General features: G+C 52.8%; 1 protein-coding gene across 3 annotated transcripts in view; it reads right to left on the bottom strand.

Annotated features, from left to right (window-relative positions):
* POC1A (POC1 centriolar protein A) overlaps nt 1-16,897 on the bottom strand; it is a 71,459-nt gene that overhangs the window by 9,788 nt on the left and 44,774 nt on the right. For 2 of the 3 annotated variants that reach the window (XM_012643557.1, XM_012643627.1), the window contains exon 10: nt 12,142-12,285. The exons of the other annotated variant lie outside the window; for it this stretch is intronic. In XM_012643557.1, the coding sequence (XP_012499011.1) occupies nt 12,142-12,285 (144 nt within the window). The remainder of the gene's footprint in view (nt 1-12,141; nt 12,286-16,897) is intronic. 3 annotated transcript variants of the gene reach the window in all.

Raw genomic sequence — 16,897 nt, forward strand, 5'->3', positions numbered from 1 at the left:
AAGTGCTCCCCTCGGCACTTGAGTTCACTTCCTGCCTGCTTCTCTCAATCTCCATTCCCACACCTCGGCTTTCGGGCTGCTCCCCTTGCTCTGCTCCTGGGTCACCCTTTAACCCCTGCCCTCCTTACATCTCCATATCCCTTTCCTACCCAAGAGCTCAAAAATAAAGGCCAGACCCCGTGGCGTGGCATTCATGTGACCATCCAGGCCCTTTGCCACCTGTCACTACTGCCCCTCTCACGCCCACCTACCTGAGGCCTGCTCCAGCTCTTCTGCCCCAGGGAGCCTCCTTGCCCCAGCCCCAGTGCTCCAGCGCCTGCCTTCCTCCCCTCCCGGCATGGTATGGCTGCAGCGTGGGTGTGGGGGCCTTGGAAAATGCCATCAGATTGACGCCCAGTGGGGAACCTTTGTCCTGTGTGGTTAAGAACACAGGCTCCTCAGCTGTACGGCCTGGGTTCCAATGTGAACTTGACCACTAATTTGCTGAGTGGCCTTGGACAAGTTATGTGACTCAGGGCTTTAGTCTCTTTGTCTGTCAAATGCAACTCTCATAGAGCCACTGCAATATTCATATTAACAGCTAATACGTATGTAACACTTGCTCTGTGTCAGGCCGGGCACAGGGGTACGCCCCAGGCAACATGACTCCCCCAGCCATTGCCCTGGCTGAGCTCTGGGATGCTGGGGGAGCCCTGGGCATAGATACAGATCAATGAGGGCCCCAAAGATGTGGTCAGGTTTGGGAGGGTCTCGGCTGTCGATGCCTGTGGTAGCCTGGCTGCTTCTTAAAGTTCTCCTGTGATGAAAAGTTCCTTCTTTTTTTTTTTTTGAGACAGAGTCTCGCTTTGTTGCCCGGGCTAGAGTGAGTGCCATAGCGTCAGCCTAGCTCACAGCAACCTCAAACTCCTGGGCTCAAGCAATCCTTCTGCCTCAGCCTCCCAAGTAGATGGGACTACAGGCATGCGCCACCATGCTCGGCTAATTTTTATATATATATGTGTATATATACATAAATACATATATATACACATATATATATAAACACATACATATATGTACATATATACATATATACACACACATATATATATATTTAGCTGTCCAGCTAATTTCTTTCTAATTTTTTAGTAGAGATGGGGTCTCGTTCTTGCTCAGGCTGGTCCAAACTCCTGAGCTCAAACGATCCGCCCACCTTGGCCTCCCAGAGTGCTAGGATTACAGGCGTGAGCCACTGCGCCTGGCCGAAAAGTTCCTTTTAATCATTTCCCAGATCGTGGTTGATGTGGGCTCCCCCAGGAGGTCTCCTTGGTGGGACTGGGGCTCTCCAGCCCCCTCCCTGCTAACACAGGAGCCTGATTACTGCAGGGTATGGGGGGGGGGCCCCAGCTGCCCTGGGTTTCAGGGAGAGGGGGGCGCAGTCACCCAGTCACACTACTGGGGACACTTGTGCCAGGTGGGGGAAAGGCTTTGGGCTGGCCATTGGCTCAATACCCCTGATCTCAACTGTGCTGCGCAGAATGTCTAACTTTCCTTTGGTTTCATTTCAAAGATGGAAAATGTGGAATTAATCTCCCCTGTAGCATGGTTTTGACTTCACTCAGATTCTAAAGATCTAAAACAGATGCAATAAAAGGGGAATCTCTTTGCTGTGGGGTCTTGTGAGCTATCAAAACAAAGTGGGGCTGCTGGGCGCCACCACCCACCCCAGCTCTGCCTTGTCTCCTGCCAGCTCCGCTTTGTCTCTTGGTGTGTGCACATGTGTGTGTGCTCACACATGTGCATGCTTGCAGGGCCCTGCCTTGCTGATGGTGTCCCGGCCAGCCTGCTGCCACACGTCAGGGGTGACTGGGGGGCCAAGAGGGGCCAGCACAGCCCCCTGGGGACAGAGGCTGCTGGTCTGAACCCAGCCCTTCCCACCACTCAAGCCTCTACTTCCTGGCCCCAGCCACTGCCCAGCACCTAACTGTTTGTGGTACAGGAGCCTTCCAGTCAGAGGGTATAAACGCTGGCCTTGAGCGGCCTGTTGTCATCAGTCTGAATGCTGGCACTGTGAGGACAGGGGTTTTTGTTTATTCTTGCTCACTACTGTCTTCCTGCTCCCAGACAGCACCTGGCACACCGTAGGTGTTATCTGAGTACTAGATGGACAAATGCCCGGCCCTGAGTGCTGTGAGAATGCACAGAACACAGGTCCTGCACCTGTCAGCCCAGGTCCCCAAGGCCAAAGGGCAGCCGTATCTGGGGACAAGCCTGCCTAGCTGGTGAGGAACACTCACCCCAGCTTGGGCCTTGGACCTGGGGGACTTAAAACGATGGTGGGGCAGGGAGAGGGGGGTGGGCAGACAGGAGGGGTCAGCCCCCACCAGCTGGTCTTGGGAGGGAGGAAGCCTCCTGGCTTCAACAGGCAGCAGGGATGGGAATTAAGGAAACAGTCTGGTTTCTCCCCTTCCCACCCCAGTCCTGGTCTAACAGTGACTAAAAGCTCACGGCCTGAGCTTCAGAGGGGAAGGAGAGTAGATTCCCTCTCACGCAGATGTCCAACATGCTAATGTGCCCAGGATCACACGCAGCTGATCCATACAAAAAAATGAAATTTCTAAAGAAATTCCTCCCCATCTCTCTAGGCTCAGAAACTGTCTTTTTAACCATTCCCCTTAATCCCACAGTCTGCTGCAAACAACGGAATGAGCTTTTGGTCCCTTGAGCCCACAGGTCCATGTTTCTGTTTCACATTATCTCAGGAATATAGGGTTTCTCTGACGTTTCTGCACCTCCCAGCCCCCACCTCTACTGAGGATCAGCTCTCTTCAGCAAGTACACGAGACACTATTTTCTATCAGTGGATTAGCCACCAGATTAAGGAATTTTGGCTATTTACCTTCCTCATGGCTTTACAGCAACTCCTTTTAAATGAAAACAGCCTTTTCCACATCACTGCTTCCCCCAAAAGGAGAAATTACAAAAAGCATGTCCACTTATCACCATTCATAAAACTGCTCCTGGGACCCATGGGGCACCGTTCACACTAGAAAGGAGGACAACTGAGCCACAACCCAACGACACTGGCCTGTGTTCAAGGACATCTCTTTGCGAGCCGTGTACAGGCCACCAGGGAAGCCATGCGTCTGACAGGGACAGGCCGCAGGGTGAAGGATGCCAGTCACGCTCGCCCACAGGCTCTGCTGCACTCTGACTCCAGGGTGAGTCCCAACAGGGCTGAGCGTGGGGCCTGGACCTTGGCCTTGCCACTTTCTGTATTTCTTCAGAGGCTGGCTTTTTCACAATCCAAATAAAGTAGCTAATTTACCAACACCTGAAACACAATCGCCCTGAGTTAGAAGGACTGCTCGGGAGCTTGTTGGAGGCTGGAAACCTCAGCGTAGGCTGGCAAGTCAGGCTGCAGCTCAGCAGGACCACCTTAGGGAGGCACAGGCCACCAGGGACTGAGTCTCATGGGCCTCCCCCTGTCCTGCCAAGCACCCACTGAGCCACAGTGGGGAAACCTGGCCTCTTGGCCAGTTTTCTGGAGCCACCAGCTGGGCCCAGATCAGAATGAGGGCGCAGAATTGCTTCCCAAATGCCATGTCCTGCTAAAGTGAAGGCTTCTTTCTGTGTTCTCTATTCCCCTGACATGGCTACTGTGGGCATGAGGAGGGTCTGTACGCATAGAACAGGCTTGGATCAGGGCCCTCTACAGTGCGAGTGGAGGGAAGTAGCAGGCTGACTGCAGTCTTTCCTGGCCCTGCTGTGGTGGCACTTCATTTGGGAGAGCACCAAGTAGCCTCAGGGCCAACCGCGATCAACCAGGCTTGGTTAATCACGAGCCACACAGGCCCTCTGGGGCTGCCTGTCATAACACTCATAGGCCCCGTTCTTCAGGCCTGTGCTTGATCCTTCCTTGAAGGGCCCTTGGGTCCCCAGAGGAGCAAGAGCAAATTATCTGGAGTCCCCTTCTTCCCTGTGCTCAGAGTGAGCCCGAGTCAGCCTGAATGCGATGTCCCTGCATGGGCCTCACTCCCCGCTCCCAGCTTCTGCTCTCCACCATCAATCCCACCCCCTTCTCCCAGCCCTCTCCCTACCTCCAGGCCTGCTCAAAGCCTCACAGAAGAAATCTCATACGACCGACCATGAACATTCCCAGGCCCCAGAGATAACCACAGCCACTGCCGAGCCCATCTGGCAGGCAGGGGCCTTCGATCTGCAGCTTCTTTGGAGAGCGGGTGCTTTTTGCCACAACCGCAGACAGGAAAGAAAATGGAAAACCAAAGTTTTCTGCCAGACCCCCATGGGAGCTGCCATGCAGCCGTGCTGCAATAACAAACATGAGCTTGTCCTGTTTTTGAGTACTGCTAGCAGGCTGCATGCTTCGAGGGGAGGCCAGGCACTGGCCCTGACTTGGGACTTGGGGAAGACACAGCCTCCCCTGTCCCTCCACATTTGCAAAGCCAGAGGAGTCTATGGGTAAAGTGCCAAAAAAGAGCAACAGGGCTGGGGAGAGGCCAGGGGCCCAGATGGATAAACATTTTTTACCAGTCCCTCTGCAACTGGCTAGAGACAACCACCAAGTGTGTCCCTGGCACAGACTAGATAGTGTCTTGAGTCCCTTGTTCCCCAGGAAGTGGTCTCTTAACAGAGGGAAAATAAGTCTCTTGTCTCCAAACCCCCAGGGGCAGCTCAGCTTGTCCTGAACCTGACTTTGGCTGAAAGGGCAGACCCTGAATGTCCACAAAGAGGAGAATGGGTAAATCCACTCTGGACCAAGGAGGTGAGGTGGCTAGATGTGCTGATGCAGAGAGAGGGTCCATTTGTGCAGAAACAGCCACCCTTACAGCCCGGCCTGTAAGTGGGAGCAGTGTCAGGAGGGCTGACGTGCCCTGCAAACAGGGATCACTGTTGGATGCGCTGTGGGACTTTTACTCTAGACTTGCCCAACAAATTCAGTCTGGGCACACCTGGCCCAGGACTGACCCCCATGGAAAATGGCATAACTACTTTAAAATCTGGAGTCTGTTTCCACAAACAACAGCTGGCCTTCCTGGGAAAGAAGGATAGACACCAAGAACCCCTGAGTGTGGGTTAGGCAGATCAGGCCACATCAGGGCCCAGAATTCCCACCTTCCCCACCAGTATGAAACTAGATGCCTCACCTGAGCAGCCCATCAAACAGGGAACTGCCAGGACCATGGCGTGGGGGTGGGAGCGGGGATATGTGTGTGTGCTAAGGTATCTAGAAGGAAATGGGCCATTCTCTCTTAACTCCCCAAAGCAAATAGGCAAAAATCCTTGGCCTTATTGAGTTAGGTCAGCAGAGTTGAATGACGTGGACGTTTAACAAACTCAAATGCCAGAGACCCGAACCAGCAGGGCTGGTGGGCCTGCTCCCCACCACATATATTTGCAAGTCCCGGAGCCCAGCAGCCTCCATGAGTCACAGGCTGTGGCCAGCCTGAAGCACTGGGTGCCATAAAAAAACAGTTGGAGCAGGAATTTCATGGCTTGGTATTTTTAAAAAGCAGCAAGACGTGAAACTGGAGTCAAAAATAACTTTGCTGTGGGCTTCTGAGGCAAAACCACCAAGCTGCTTGTTGGGCCTGTGCCGGGCCCCTCACAGCAGCCTCCTCAGCTCCTGGGTCACTGTCCATATCTCTGGCTCCAACCCCTCACCCTAAGGAAGACCCAGGGTTTCGGTGACTTCCAGACACCACCTGAACCTCCGTTACTCCTGAGCAAACTGAGCACTGCACAGCAGCCCTTCTGGCCTCTGAGAGTCCATGGAGGAAGCCAAGGAGCCGATGGAGGGTGAGCTCCACAGGAATGCTACTATGCGTGGAAATAGCCTCTACCTGCTCAGTGGTGAGTTTTCCTGCATCTGTGAGAAAGACCCCTAGATCACTTGGCAGCACCCACGAGAGCATGAAAGGAAAAAGCCCAAGACCAGGGCCCACTGCCAAGCAGGCAGGCCTAGGAGCCACGGGGCCAGCCTGGAGCTCTCCAGGGGTGGCCAGAACGGAGGGGTCTGGCCTGGGGGCAGGGCAGTTGAAATAAGGCTCCAGGGGAAGTGCGGCCCCTCCTGAGACGCTGACCCCTGCTGCTCACTCCAAGGGATAGAGATAGAAGGGCAGTCCCTAAAATCTCCTCTCTATAGAAAGCCAAAAAGAGGCAAAGCCAGGTCAGAGCAGCTGCAGCTTCTGAATCCTGGTCTGGGCTTTTCTCTGGACTCCTTGTGCCTCTGGGGTTGAGCCAACTTTCTTAGAAGAGAAGACTCAGGGCAGGCCCAGCAGGTGAGTGGCCCTGGGACAGCTATAGGACAGGCATGTGCGCTCTCCAGAGGGGGCAGGGGAGGGGATGGGAAACAGGACAGGCTCACAGCAGAGTCCCTGCACCTCAAGGTATGGACATGCGATCTCAGTGGGGAACACAGAGTACACACACTCCTGACTTCAGCCCTTGTGCTCCTGAGCATTCCCTTAGGGGTTCTGAGGAGCAAAAAGTCCCCCAAAGAAAAACCTAAGTTCCACTGTTAGGAAATACATTTTCCCCCAAATCATTATGATAACTTGATCCAAAGAATAGCTGTCACCAGAAGTACTATATACACGTTCGAAGAGCTTCAATCTTGGCCCCTTATGCCTAGGTCCAGGTTCAAAGTTTTGATCTAATGGGCCCATGACCTATTCCTGATTTTCAACAGTCACTATGCCCACCCCAGTGTCTCTGTCACCTCCTGTGCCCTTCTCCTTCCTGGGGCTTGGGGAAAGACCTCTTCTTTCTCTCCTCTCCCATGCTCCTGCCTAACCAGACACTAGAGTCTCACTGGCAACTCAAAAGCATTCCTGGGACTCGAGTCCAGCAGTTACAGAGGACTGTGGAATGTCTACTCCTGTCATTTCCGAGCCACCAGGCTGCCCTAGAGCTTTCCTCCATTCCCCCTCAGAGAACAATGACTCACCCTTGCTTCATAAAACAGCTGGCACCAGTCTAGCACACCCAGTTAACCAAGAGCTTCACAAGAGTGCTCAGAGCACCCAAGTAGGCATGACTATCCCCATTTTACAAGGGAGGAACCTGAGGCTCTGAGACAGATGTCACCTGCCCAAGTTCACCCAGTTGATGAATGGTGGAGGTGCTCCTCGAATCCAGGAGGGCAGGTGTGCTCAGGCTGATGGGCAGGTGGCTCACTGGGTGAGTAGAGCAGCCCTGAAACCCAAGGGGGAACCATTGCTCCCCACAACTGGTGGGGACGTGTACTGCTGAACAAATCCCAGCTGCTCAAAGCATGGCATCAGCTGGGATCAGGGCCCCAAGAAGCTCAGCAAAGGAACCAGGGAAGCCCCAAACAACAACCTCTTGTAGGGGTAAGGAAGGGTCTCTCCCACACAAGGGCAGGCCCAGGCAAGGGTGTGTGTGCTCTCTAACTGGTGACTTAAGGGGCTTGGCCTGCTGTGCTCTGTGATCACAGAGCCCAGAGCAAGAACTGCTGGCCTTACCTTTCAGGCAAGTCAAGTTCGGTTTGCAGATTTTCTTGATGAAGCCATCCCTAACTCTACCTAAACTGTTTTGCAAGGGAAGCTGGAAAAGCTCTGACCCACAGTGGTTGAGATCAGGATCACCTGGCTTCCTGGAGAAGCCTCAGGCTAGGGAGACCCAGAGGCTGGTCCAGGTACAACAAGCCATTATTAATGCCCTATCTGCACCTGGCATTACGCTGCTACCAGGTAACAGGTGGTAGGATAAATTCAGGGCTGTGAAGGCAAGCCCTTGGCAAGTTGAAAGCCTCAGATAAACACCAGGAGGATGATAATTACGATGACGATATGATCCCCACACTCTGAGGACTTTCCATCTAAAACAACAATGCAGGGAAACCTGACAGGCCAGGACAGCCTGAAGACTGCTCCTGCTCGGGAGGGCACTGACAAGTGGGAGACAGGGCAAAGGGCCATGTACCTTGCAAGGTTATCCCAAAGTCTATTTTCCCCATATAAATACATTTTTGGAAAAAAAGTATGCATTTTATAAGAAAGGTATTCATAAAAAAGTAAAACAGTACAGACCCAATTCAGGAGTTAAAGGACTGGGTTTCTGTACAAGCCCCGAGGGCAGTTTGGAGAGGCCTCTTGGCCTGGGAAGGCTGGGGGGACAGCCACAACCCCACTTGCTAGCTTGCTTGGGAGGCCAGGAGCCTTACCAGGGCCAGCCGTGGTCCTGCTTATCTCATCACCCCCTTTCCTGCAGTGAAACCTGGCTCCAAGGTGACCCCAAGCCAGGACAGCTACAGGAGTCACTTCCCAGGGGGTAGGGCATGACAGCTCTGCCCCTTGCCCGAGTCCCAGCCTCTGTGTCCCTATCGCCACTCCACCCCAGGCCCTCAGCATGGATCAGACCTCGACTTTGTTCTGTTTAGTGTCCCACCAGGTAAAGACCAAATTCCTGGGTTTTTTCATCTGTCACCTCACACCAGAGGACCCATGGCCTCCTTGACCTGGTGTGCTGGGCTCCCATCTGACACTCCATTCCACTCCCGTGACCCTGGCTGCCTGTTTCTCCCTGGACTGGCTTTGACACGGGCAGAATCAGCCCTGAGGGTGGGACTGGATCTCACACAGGGCACAGCACACAGAATGGCCTCAGTGAATGGAGGGGCCTCAGTGTGCACGGAGGGAACCTGCCACCTCAGCTCTGAGGGCTGAGGAATGGCTCTCTTGGGCAGTGATGCGTCTAGCTTCATGAAGCAGTGGGGACTTGGGGTAGCTATTTCTGGTGCTGTCATGAAGATCCCCCCGCCCCCACCCTTCCTTTGGATAATGACAACGACAGTAGCAGGAGCAGCATCTAACATGTCTGCAACACATGGCATTGCTGGGCACTGTTCAGTGAGCCTCACATAGACTGACACATTTAATCCTCCCAAGAGGACTATGAAGTTCTGTGTTTCACATCTGGAAAGTGAGGCACAGAGGTTAAGTGACTTGCCCAAAGTCACCAAGCTAGGCAGTAGTGAAGCCAGACAAAGCTCTGAGTCACTCCTCCCTACAAGTTTGCTCAGCTTCCTGGCTTCTAGGCCTTTCCTTTGTAAAGAGGTGCCATTGAAGGGCTCACTCTGCAGAGGACTGTGATTGGGTCCCTGGCCCACACATTAGTGCCAAACGGAACACAAACATCTACAGAGGTGGCCTCGCTACACTGGGCCATACCAGCCTGCTAAGTAGGAAGGCAGGCTTTGAGGACTGTGAACCTCTGTAATGGGGTGCCCTGCTCAAGTCACCCAGGGGCTGGAGGTTCTGTGACTCACTTAGAAAACATCCCTGGCCGCTCCCTGCTGCAGCCCCATGGTTCTCCCCTGGAAGGATGTTCTGCAGGACAGAGGCCCAAAGGACCCGTGAGGCAGTTTCACTCTCAGAGGCTGCTCTAAAGGAGGCCCCTTTGTGTGGGAGGGAAGGGGCAGTGAGGGGGATGGGACAGAGAAGAGCATGACTCAGATGGATGACTTTGAAGGAGGAGTCAGGGTTGGGGTGGCTGAGACACCCACCCCTCCAGAGCAGAGAGGCACTTGAGAACTGGACGGATGGTGAGGAGTGCCCACTGAGGGGGTGGCAGCCAAGGCCAATGCCCACAGACCAAGTAGGGAGCCTGGCTGAGCAAGCCACTTGGGAAGATGGGTGGTGGTGGCCACCTGGCTGTAGGCCTCAGGACAGGGCTGGTCAGTCTGGACCATCCAGAGAGCGGCCTGCTGTGGGCCTACCCTCTGCTGGGCTGAACCCGAGGGGAGGGAGTAGGGAAACTTCCAACAGCTCTGGCTGTGGCTGGAACACCCCAGCTAGAGACCCAACTCCAGGAGAGAACAGTGGGCTTCGAAAACAACTGAGGAAAATACAGGCAGATTAACATACATGCACCTTGTACAGTTCTGAAAATGGGATTAACTTCAAGACCTCAACTGGGTCTTCATCTGTGGAATCCGAGTTTCCTCAGAACATATTGAATCCATCAAGATCATTCCTCACTGTGGCATCCAGAAACACCCAGACATTTGCCAGTTTTGCAAAGCAGGTGACTGGCTGATATTCTTGGCATCTGGTTGGGGATGGACTGCCATTTGGATTTGCAAAGGGGTTGAATGGTGTGAGGTAGGACCAGGGTTGCACAGAGACACCCAGACACCCAGCCATAGGCCACAGGACAACCTTCAGTTATTCTCTGTGATGCAAGCTTCTTGCAAAGTTACTATTGTACTCCTAACTGCTACCACATAACAAAACCTTCTATGTGCACCCCTAAAAAACAGTGACAGGAAATGTTTTTAGTGTTATATTCGTCTGGATCCAATGAAGCTATTTTTAACCATCTTCTCAGACTCAATTTCCAATTTTATCCTATAAAGTTCTAATTGATTCCACCTCCCCTGATCTCTCACTTGACGAGGCTGTGAAAAACATTAGGCGCTTTCTGACGGGTCTGAAATAGGTATTTTTTTAAGTCTTTGCATGCTGCTCACGTCTCCCTTAGCACATGCCTTCTTCTCAGGCTTAGCAGGCTTTCAGCAAGGACTGCACACAGTGCCCTGCAGTCTCACAACGCCTCATAACACCCGGCCTTTCCCTTCAAGTGTGCTTCCTTCAGTGGGCCCAAGGTGTGCAGTCCCAGCTGGGCTCCTGCGACATGCCATGGACGATGTGAGACAAAGCAGAAGAGCTTTCCTTACCTAGCCCATGATCCCAAGGTGGGGAAAGGATGCCATGCCACCTCAGCTCCATCTCCCTTAGCGACACCAAGGGTCCTTTGCGTCCTTCGTGTGGGCTGAACTGGGGACCACTCTTCCTGCTGCCCCCCACCCCTGGCTTTAACACCTCTCTCTTTTCCTTGTGGACCGCATATGTCCCTCCTACAGCCTCGCTCCACCCATGCGCTGGTGTGGGAGAGGGGGATCTGCAGAGTCCCAACCTGGCATCAAGAGCCAGAGAATTGGAGGACCTTTAAACCCTGCCTGCCCCCAACACTACCACCTACCTGCCAAATGCCAGCCACCCGTACTTCTCTAGTTCCCTGTGCCCATGGCACCGTCCCAAACTGCCGGCAGGCTGCTCCCTCTGCCAGGACCACTCTCCCTCCCTAGGGTGAGATACCCGCTCTCTGGGCATGCCCCCAGTGCTGGCCGCCACCTCGTCAGGGCATTTTGCATTCACTGAAACTGTTGCACTATGAGTCTGTGACATAAGCTACCAACCTAAGATCTAAAGGGCAGGCCACATTTATCTTGCTGACGAACGTGGTCTGGGCAACAACTAACATTTATTGAGCAGCTACCCAGAGACAGGCATGGGCCAAACACTTCCCGCAGATTCATCTCCCTTAGTCCTCATCACAACCACCTGCATGTTACAGATAAACACACCAGAGCTTGGAGAACTGAAAGGATTTCCCCAATGTTGCTCAGAGGATTAGGAAGGAACCACACTCAAACTCAGAGCCTAGGCTCTCAGAAGCCTAGACTCACTGCTCACAGTTCCCTGAAATGTCCCTGGAGTGCCCACCTAGCAAGGAGGGAACGAATGGACACACCCAATGTTTCTTTTTTTTTTTTTGAGACAGAGTCTCACTGTGTTGCCCGGGCTAGAGTGCTGTGGCGTCATCCTAGCTCTCAGCAACCTCAAACTCCTGGGCTCAAGCAATCCTTCTGCCTCAGCCTCCCGAATAGCTGGGACTACAGGCATGTGCCACCATGCCCGGCTAATTTTTTCTATGTTTTTTTAGTTGTCCAATTAATTTCTTTCTATTTTTAGTAGAGACGGGGTCTCACTCTTGCTCAGGCTGGTTTCGAACTCCTGAGCTCAAACAATCCGCCCGCCTCGGCCTTCACACAATGTTTCTTTCAAAGTCTGCTGTGGCCCAGGCCAGCTCTGGGTGGGCACACTCTGGAAGGATCCAGTGTTGGCGATTTTGGAGTCTGGTGGCCCAGCCAGGGATTAGATGGCTTTGAGAGCCAGGATCCTGGGGCAGGTACTGTTATTTCATTAATGTGGACTGGAAAATAGGTCCATTATAATTATGTTTTTAAAAAATGCAGCACTTGCTGGCCAACTTCAAATCATCCAAATGCCAGATCAAATGTATGTGACTGGGTGAACTCACACCACGGCCTACCTGGGTGAGGACGTCTAGCTGGCCCACGATGTGCTCCAGGGTGTTGGTCAGCGTCTGGGGCATGCTGATGGGCTCCGGGGGCTGGCTCTGCACCGACTCCAGACTCTTATCTCTGCCTGGTGGGATGGGGAAATCCACTGCTGGCTAGGTAAAGACAGAAAGAAGAGTCCCTCAGTCTATTCAGTGCTTTAGGAAAGGCTGAGAGAGAACTAGCCCCTTCAAAGGATTAAAGGGAAAACCACCAGCGAACTTCAGAAAATGAGTTCCAAGTGTGGGTGAGAAACGGCAGTGTGGCATTGTTCCCACATCCGGGTGCACACACCCACCTTTCCGAGCAGAGGCCACGAGTGAGGAGCAGAATCAGAGTACCTGGAGGTCCAGGCTGGAAGGAGCCTGCAGGGGATCAGCAGGTGGGCTGTGAGTGCCCTTAGCCTGCTCTCAGAGGCCCTCAGGGAGGCTGGCCCGTCTCCCATCTCTTCATGCAGCTTGCAACCGCCAGCAAGCATCCTGGTGAGGCCAGAGACATGGAAGCCTGGCCTGGGTCTCAAGTCACTCCTCCTCCTGGTCAGCTCAACTCCAATTCCCCACCCTCCCACATGGAGATGTCCCAGGCTTCACTAATGCCTGGGCCCAGGAGCTGTGGCCCAGAACTGGGGTGGGGGTGGCGGTGGTGAGAGATCCCCTAGGAAAACAAAGATGTCTATGTGAACATCCTAGTCAGAAGGCTGGCAGAAGTCAGCATTCACAGGACAGGCACCCCTGGGTTGCTTCAGAGAGGACTCTAGGAATGAGGGGCGTGGGTGTTTCTGCCTAAGGCTCTTCAGTCCCCAAATTCAGAAAAGTCAGCCTCTTGCTCTACACAAAGACAAAGGCTTCTCTTGACTGAGGAAGTGCCATGCATGTGTTCAGCAGGCCAGGATGCTGGAGCCAGGGGTGTCTGAAGGCAGGGCTAGCAGACGCCCCAGTTCTGATCTTGGAGCCTGGTCTTAGAGCCGATTCTCCTGTGGACTTGTTCCCAGTGGGAATGTGGCACTCAGTGATGGCCTACACTCTCAGCCAGCCTCAAAGCCTCAGCAAACCATAAATGCAGCCATACTTGGGGCTTAGGGTTTTAAACCACTACCTCACTAATGGGCATTCCAAATGTTACCGCGTCACTCCCCAGCTTCGCTAGTCCTCCAGGGCTTTCTGCCACCTTTGGGAGAAAATCCAAACCCCTTGGCAAGGCCCCCCAATCTATCCTGCCTCATTCCTGAGCTCCACTCCTTCCTTGAGCCCAGCTCACATGGTCCTCTCCACTGGGGATGCCCTCATCCGCCCTCCCCTCCCCACTCTAACACCCCATCCCCCCCACCTCACAAGGTCCCCTCCTAATCAGGAGTTCCTCTGTGCTCCTGCATGCCTACATCTGCCCCATCCCTGCCCTGCTCCTCCAGCCACTGCATCTCTAGGGCCAGGCCAAGACACCTGACTGGGATGAATCAATGCCAGCCTGCCCACAGAGCCCACGAGCTGCCACTGTGTCTGCTCCTGTTCCTTCTCTTGCTCGCACTCATCACTCCTCTACTCCCAAACCCAGGACATCACTGCACTCAAAGCTCACCATATACCACGGAGCCAAGGGTACTCCACCGGGCAGCCTCCCACCCCCAGTGCCACAGCCAGTGGAGTATACTGGCTATGGCTGGGGCTCATCTAAGATGTCTGTGCACCCACCCACTACCCAGCTCTGACAACACTAGGCTCCCTGCAGACCCACCGTCAGCAGCTGGTGGCATCTCCTCTGAGTCTCACCTCTTGGACTAACCAACAGTGGCCCGGCCTTGGGAAGATGCTCTGCCCTAGACATGCTCACCGTGGTGGGCATCAGAGTCCTTGAAAAGAATCAGCCCAGGAGAGGATTCCCAACCAGCAAAGGAGTTTAGGACATGGACCCTACCTAGATATTTTTATTTATTAGGAAATCTCATAGAATCTAATCTAATCTCATAAATCACAAACTCTAAAGGGCATGTTGATTTGAACTTGCAAAAATGCAGGCCCTGGTGGCTAGAGAACTTGAATGTGAGACACGAGCCAGAGGGATGTTCTTGAGAACAGGAGCAGTGCCAGGTCCATAAGCCCATCGCTGGCATATCTGCTGTGCCTGCAGCCATTGTATAAGACCTTGGCCAGCAGGGCTGGGTGGGGCTCTTCCAGTCCTCCAGGAATCAATGCACTTCAGATCTCAGTGCCCACTCAGAAGTCCATCCCAAAAGGAAACATTTCAGAAGCCCACCAACCTTGCCAAGACAGCTTTCAGCCCACCACAGTGGCCCCCAGACCCATGCAGTTCTGATGGGAGACGCAGCATAGTACAGCAGGGAATAATGGTGACTCAGGCCTCAGCTGAAACCCGCACCCCACCACTGACCAGCTGGGTGGCAGCAGGCAAGAGGCTTAACATCTCTGGGCCTCCACTTCCTCATCTATAAAATGGTGGTGATGACTGGGCCAGTCCTTCAAAGGGCTGGGCTTGTGAGAGGCGCTCATCTTAAGTCACCAGCAGACCTTTCTTGAGAAATATTCACATTCCTGTGCCTGCTCCTTCCAGAGGACTGCCCTTCCAGACACGCACACTCTTCCACTGGAGGGAGGGTGCAAGCAGGCAGCCCTTCTGTCCTAGCAGCCGGCACTGTCATGCAATGGGCCAGACTGGTGCTGCCTGCTGCCTGCTGCCTAGGAAGGAGGGAATGGAAATTCTGAATGTTTCTGCAGAATGGCCCAGAAACAGTGCTGAGCTCCGCCTCTGGAAGCACAGTGGATGGGGGAGGCAGGGTTAGCACCACTGACTTTAGCAACAGAAACCCTCCTTCTGAGCCAAAGCTGAGCTAGCTCTAGGGAGTACTAAGAACAGCAGCCACAGTGCTCTGAGCTGGAGAGGTGGCCTTTAGAAAGAGAGGGTAGCAGGAACCACCATGTTTTCCCCTCTATACCGTGATTTTAGTGGGCTGTCTCCATTTTACAACAGAGGAAACTGAAGCTCAGACAGAAAATGGCTATCCGAAGATCCCCAGCCTCAAACCCCCAGGGCTGTCCAGAGCCATTTCTCTGCCTCCTTGCTCACTCTCATCAGAAGACATCACACCACTTAACACTCCACCAGTCCAGCAATCACTACTGTTTACTTGCCCCCTACTGTGTGCCCTCATTTAATGTAACCTCACTTAATACATGTCACCTCACTTAATCTTTATGATGGCCCTTCACAATGGGTATAAACCTTATTTTTCAGATATGGAAACCTCAGCTCATAGAGGTTAAGTAACTTTCTCTGAGTCACCCAGCAAAAGACAGAGTTGGGATCTGAACCCAAAGTGCAGACTATTCCCAGACATCAGGCAGCCTCTGGCAGGTGGCATCGGCACAGCTGGGCTTCCATAAGCACAGCTCCTCTCCTGCATCCTTATGCAGGTCCCAGCTTCTAGGTCTAACGCTTTTTGCATCACTCCCCGACTTGCCCATGGGAATGCCTGCCCAGCACAGAGATAAGCACAGAACTGAACACAGAGCAGGTCCTCTACAAACAATGCCTCAAAAAGCTGCGCCTACCACAGTGAAATTCCGTGTAATGAAACCTCCCCAACGTCTGCACTGCAGCAAAGGGCCGGCAGCCCTGCCCCCATGGCACTGAAGCCACTCACCTGCACTCAGCACTCCAGCTGTGGCATTTCCCCAGAGCTTGGCAAATAAGGAGAAAGCAGAGATAAGAATACCACGCCCCGCAGCAGGAAGAGCCTCCGTATTAGGGCTGTGAGTAATGACAGTGGCAGAATAACCTGAGCAGCATTTAAAAGCAAAAATCACATCAGTGTTTTGCCTGTTCAGCATCAAAGGGTCCTGGAGCCTTTGCCTGGTGGTTCTCAGTTAAGTACATCGTGAGTAAAATCACAACAAAGACTAACCCATACAAACACACATATAGAGCTATACCAAGTCAACAACTTTTCACTTTTGCCAAATATTAATATAACATCTTACTATCAAACCGAAAGAAAGGTGACTCTCGAGAGATGAATCTATTTAACTTTGTGGAAATCTCACTTGGGGTCTATAGTTGTCCTCTCACTCCTCACGCTACCCTGGTGTGGGACCCTGGGCTCTCAAAGTAAGTGAATGTGTTGCCTGCCTCAGTTCCTGTTTCCTTTGCTGCCAGAACTCTGCACTTCACACACAGCAGGAATTGCATGAATATCTGTGGTTGACGCTCAGCCACCCAGACAGTGAGGAACCAAACCATAAAACTTCATTAAAAAAATAAAATAAGCTGGGCGTGGTGACTCATGCCTATAATCTCAGCATTTTGGAAGGCTGGGAGTATTGTTCGAGGCCAGGACTAAGGCTTAAGACCAGCTTTAGCACCATAGTGAGACCCCTACCACCAACCCCATCTCTACAAAAAATAAAGTTGAAAAACAAAATAAAACTGAACAGCTTGTAGGTTTTCCTGTGACAAGAAATCAACTCATCTGGGTTGACTTCTCATCTCTGGGTTGACTACGGTCTCACTTTTTCATCAAGATGCAGATATGGATAAGGAACTTCTGCCTAGAACAGAGAAAGTTGGACAAAGTGTTAATCCTATCCTAACAATAAAAGAATGACACTCTTAAAAGAATCATAACTTTTCTTAAATCAGAGAGCTGGGGTCACAGAGCAACCAGCTAGCCTGAAATCTAAGGAAAGACAGACCCTTGCAAGGAAAACAGGAAGTGAG

The sequence above is a fragment of the Propithecus coquereli genome, unplaced genomic scaffold, assembly GCF_000956105.1.
Source record: "Propithecus coquereli isolate 6110/MARCELLA unplaced genomic scaffold, Pcoq_1.0 Scaffold1, whole genome shotgun sequence".
NCBI lineage: Eukaryota > Metazoa > Chordata > Mammalia > Primates > Indriidae > Propithecus > Propithecus coquereli.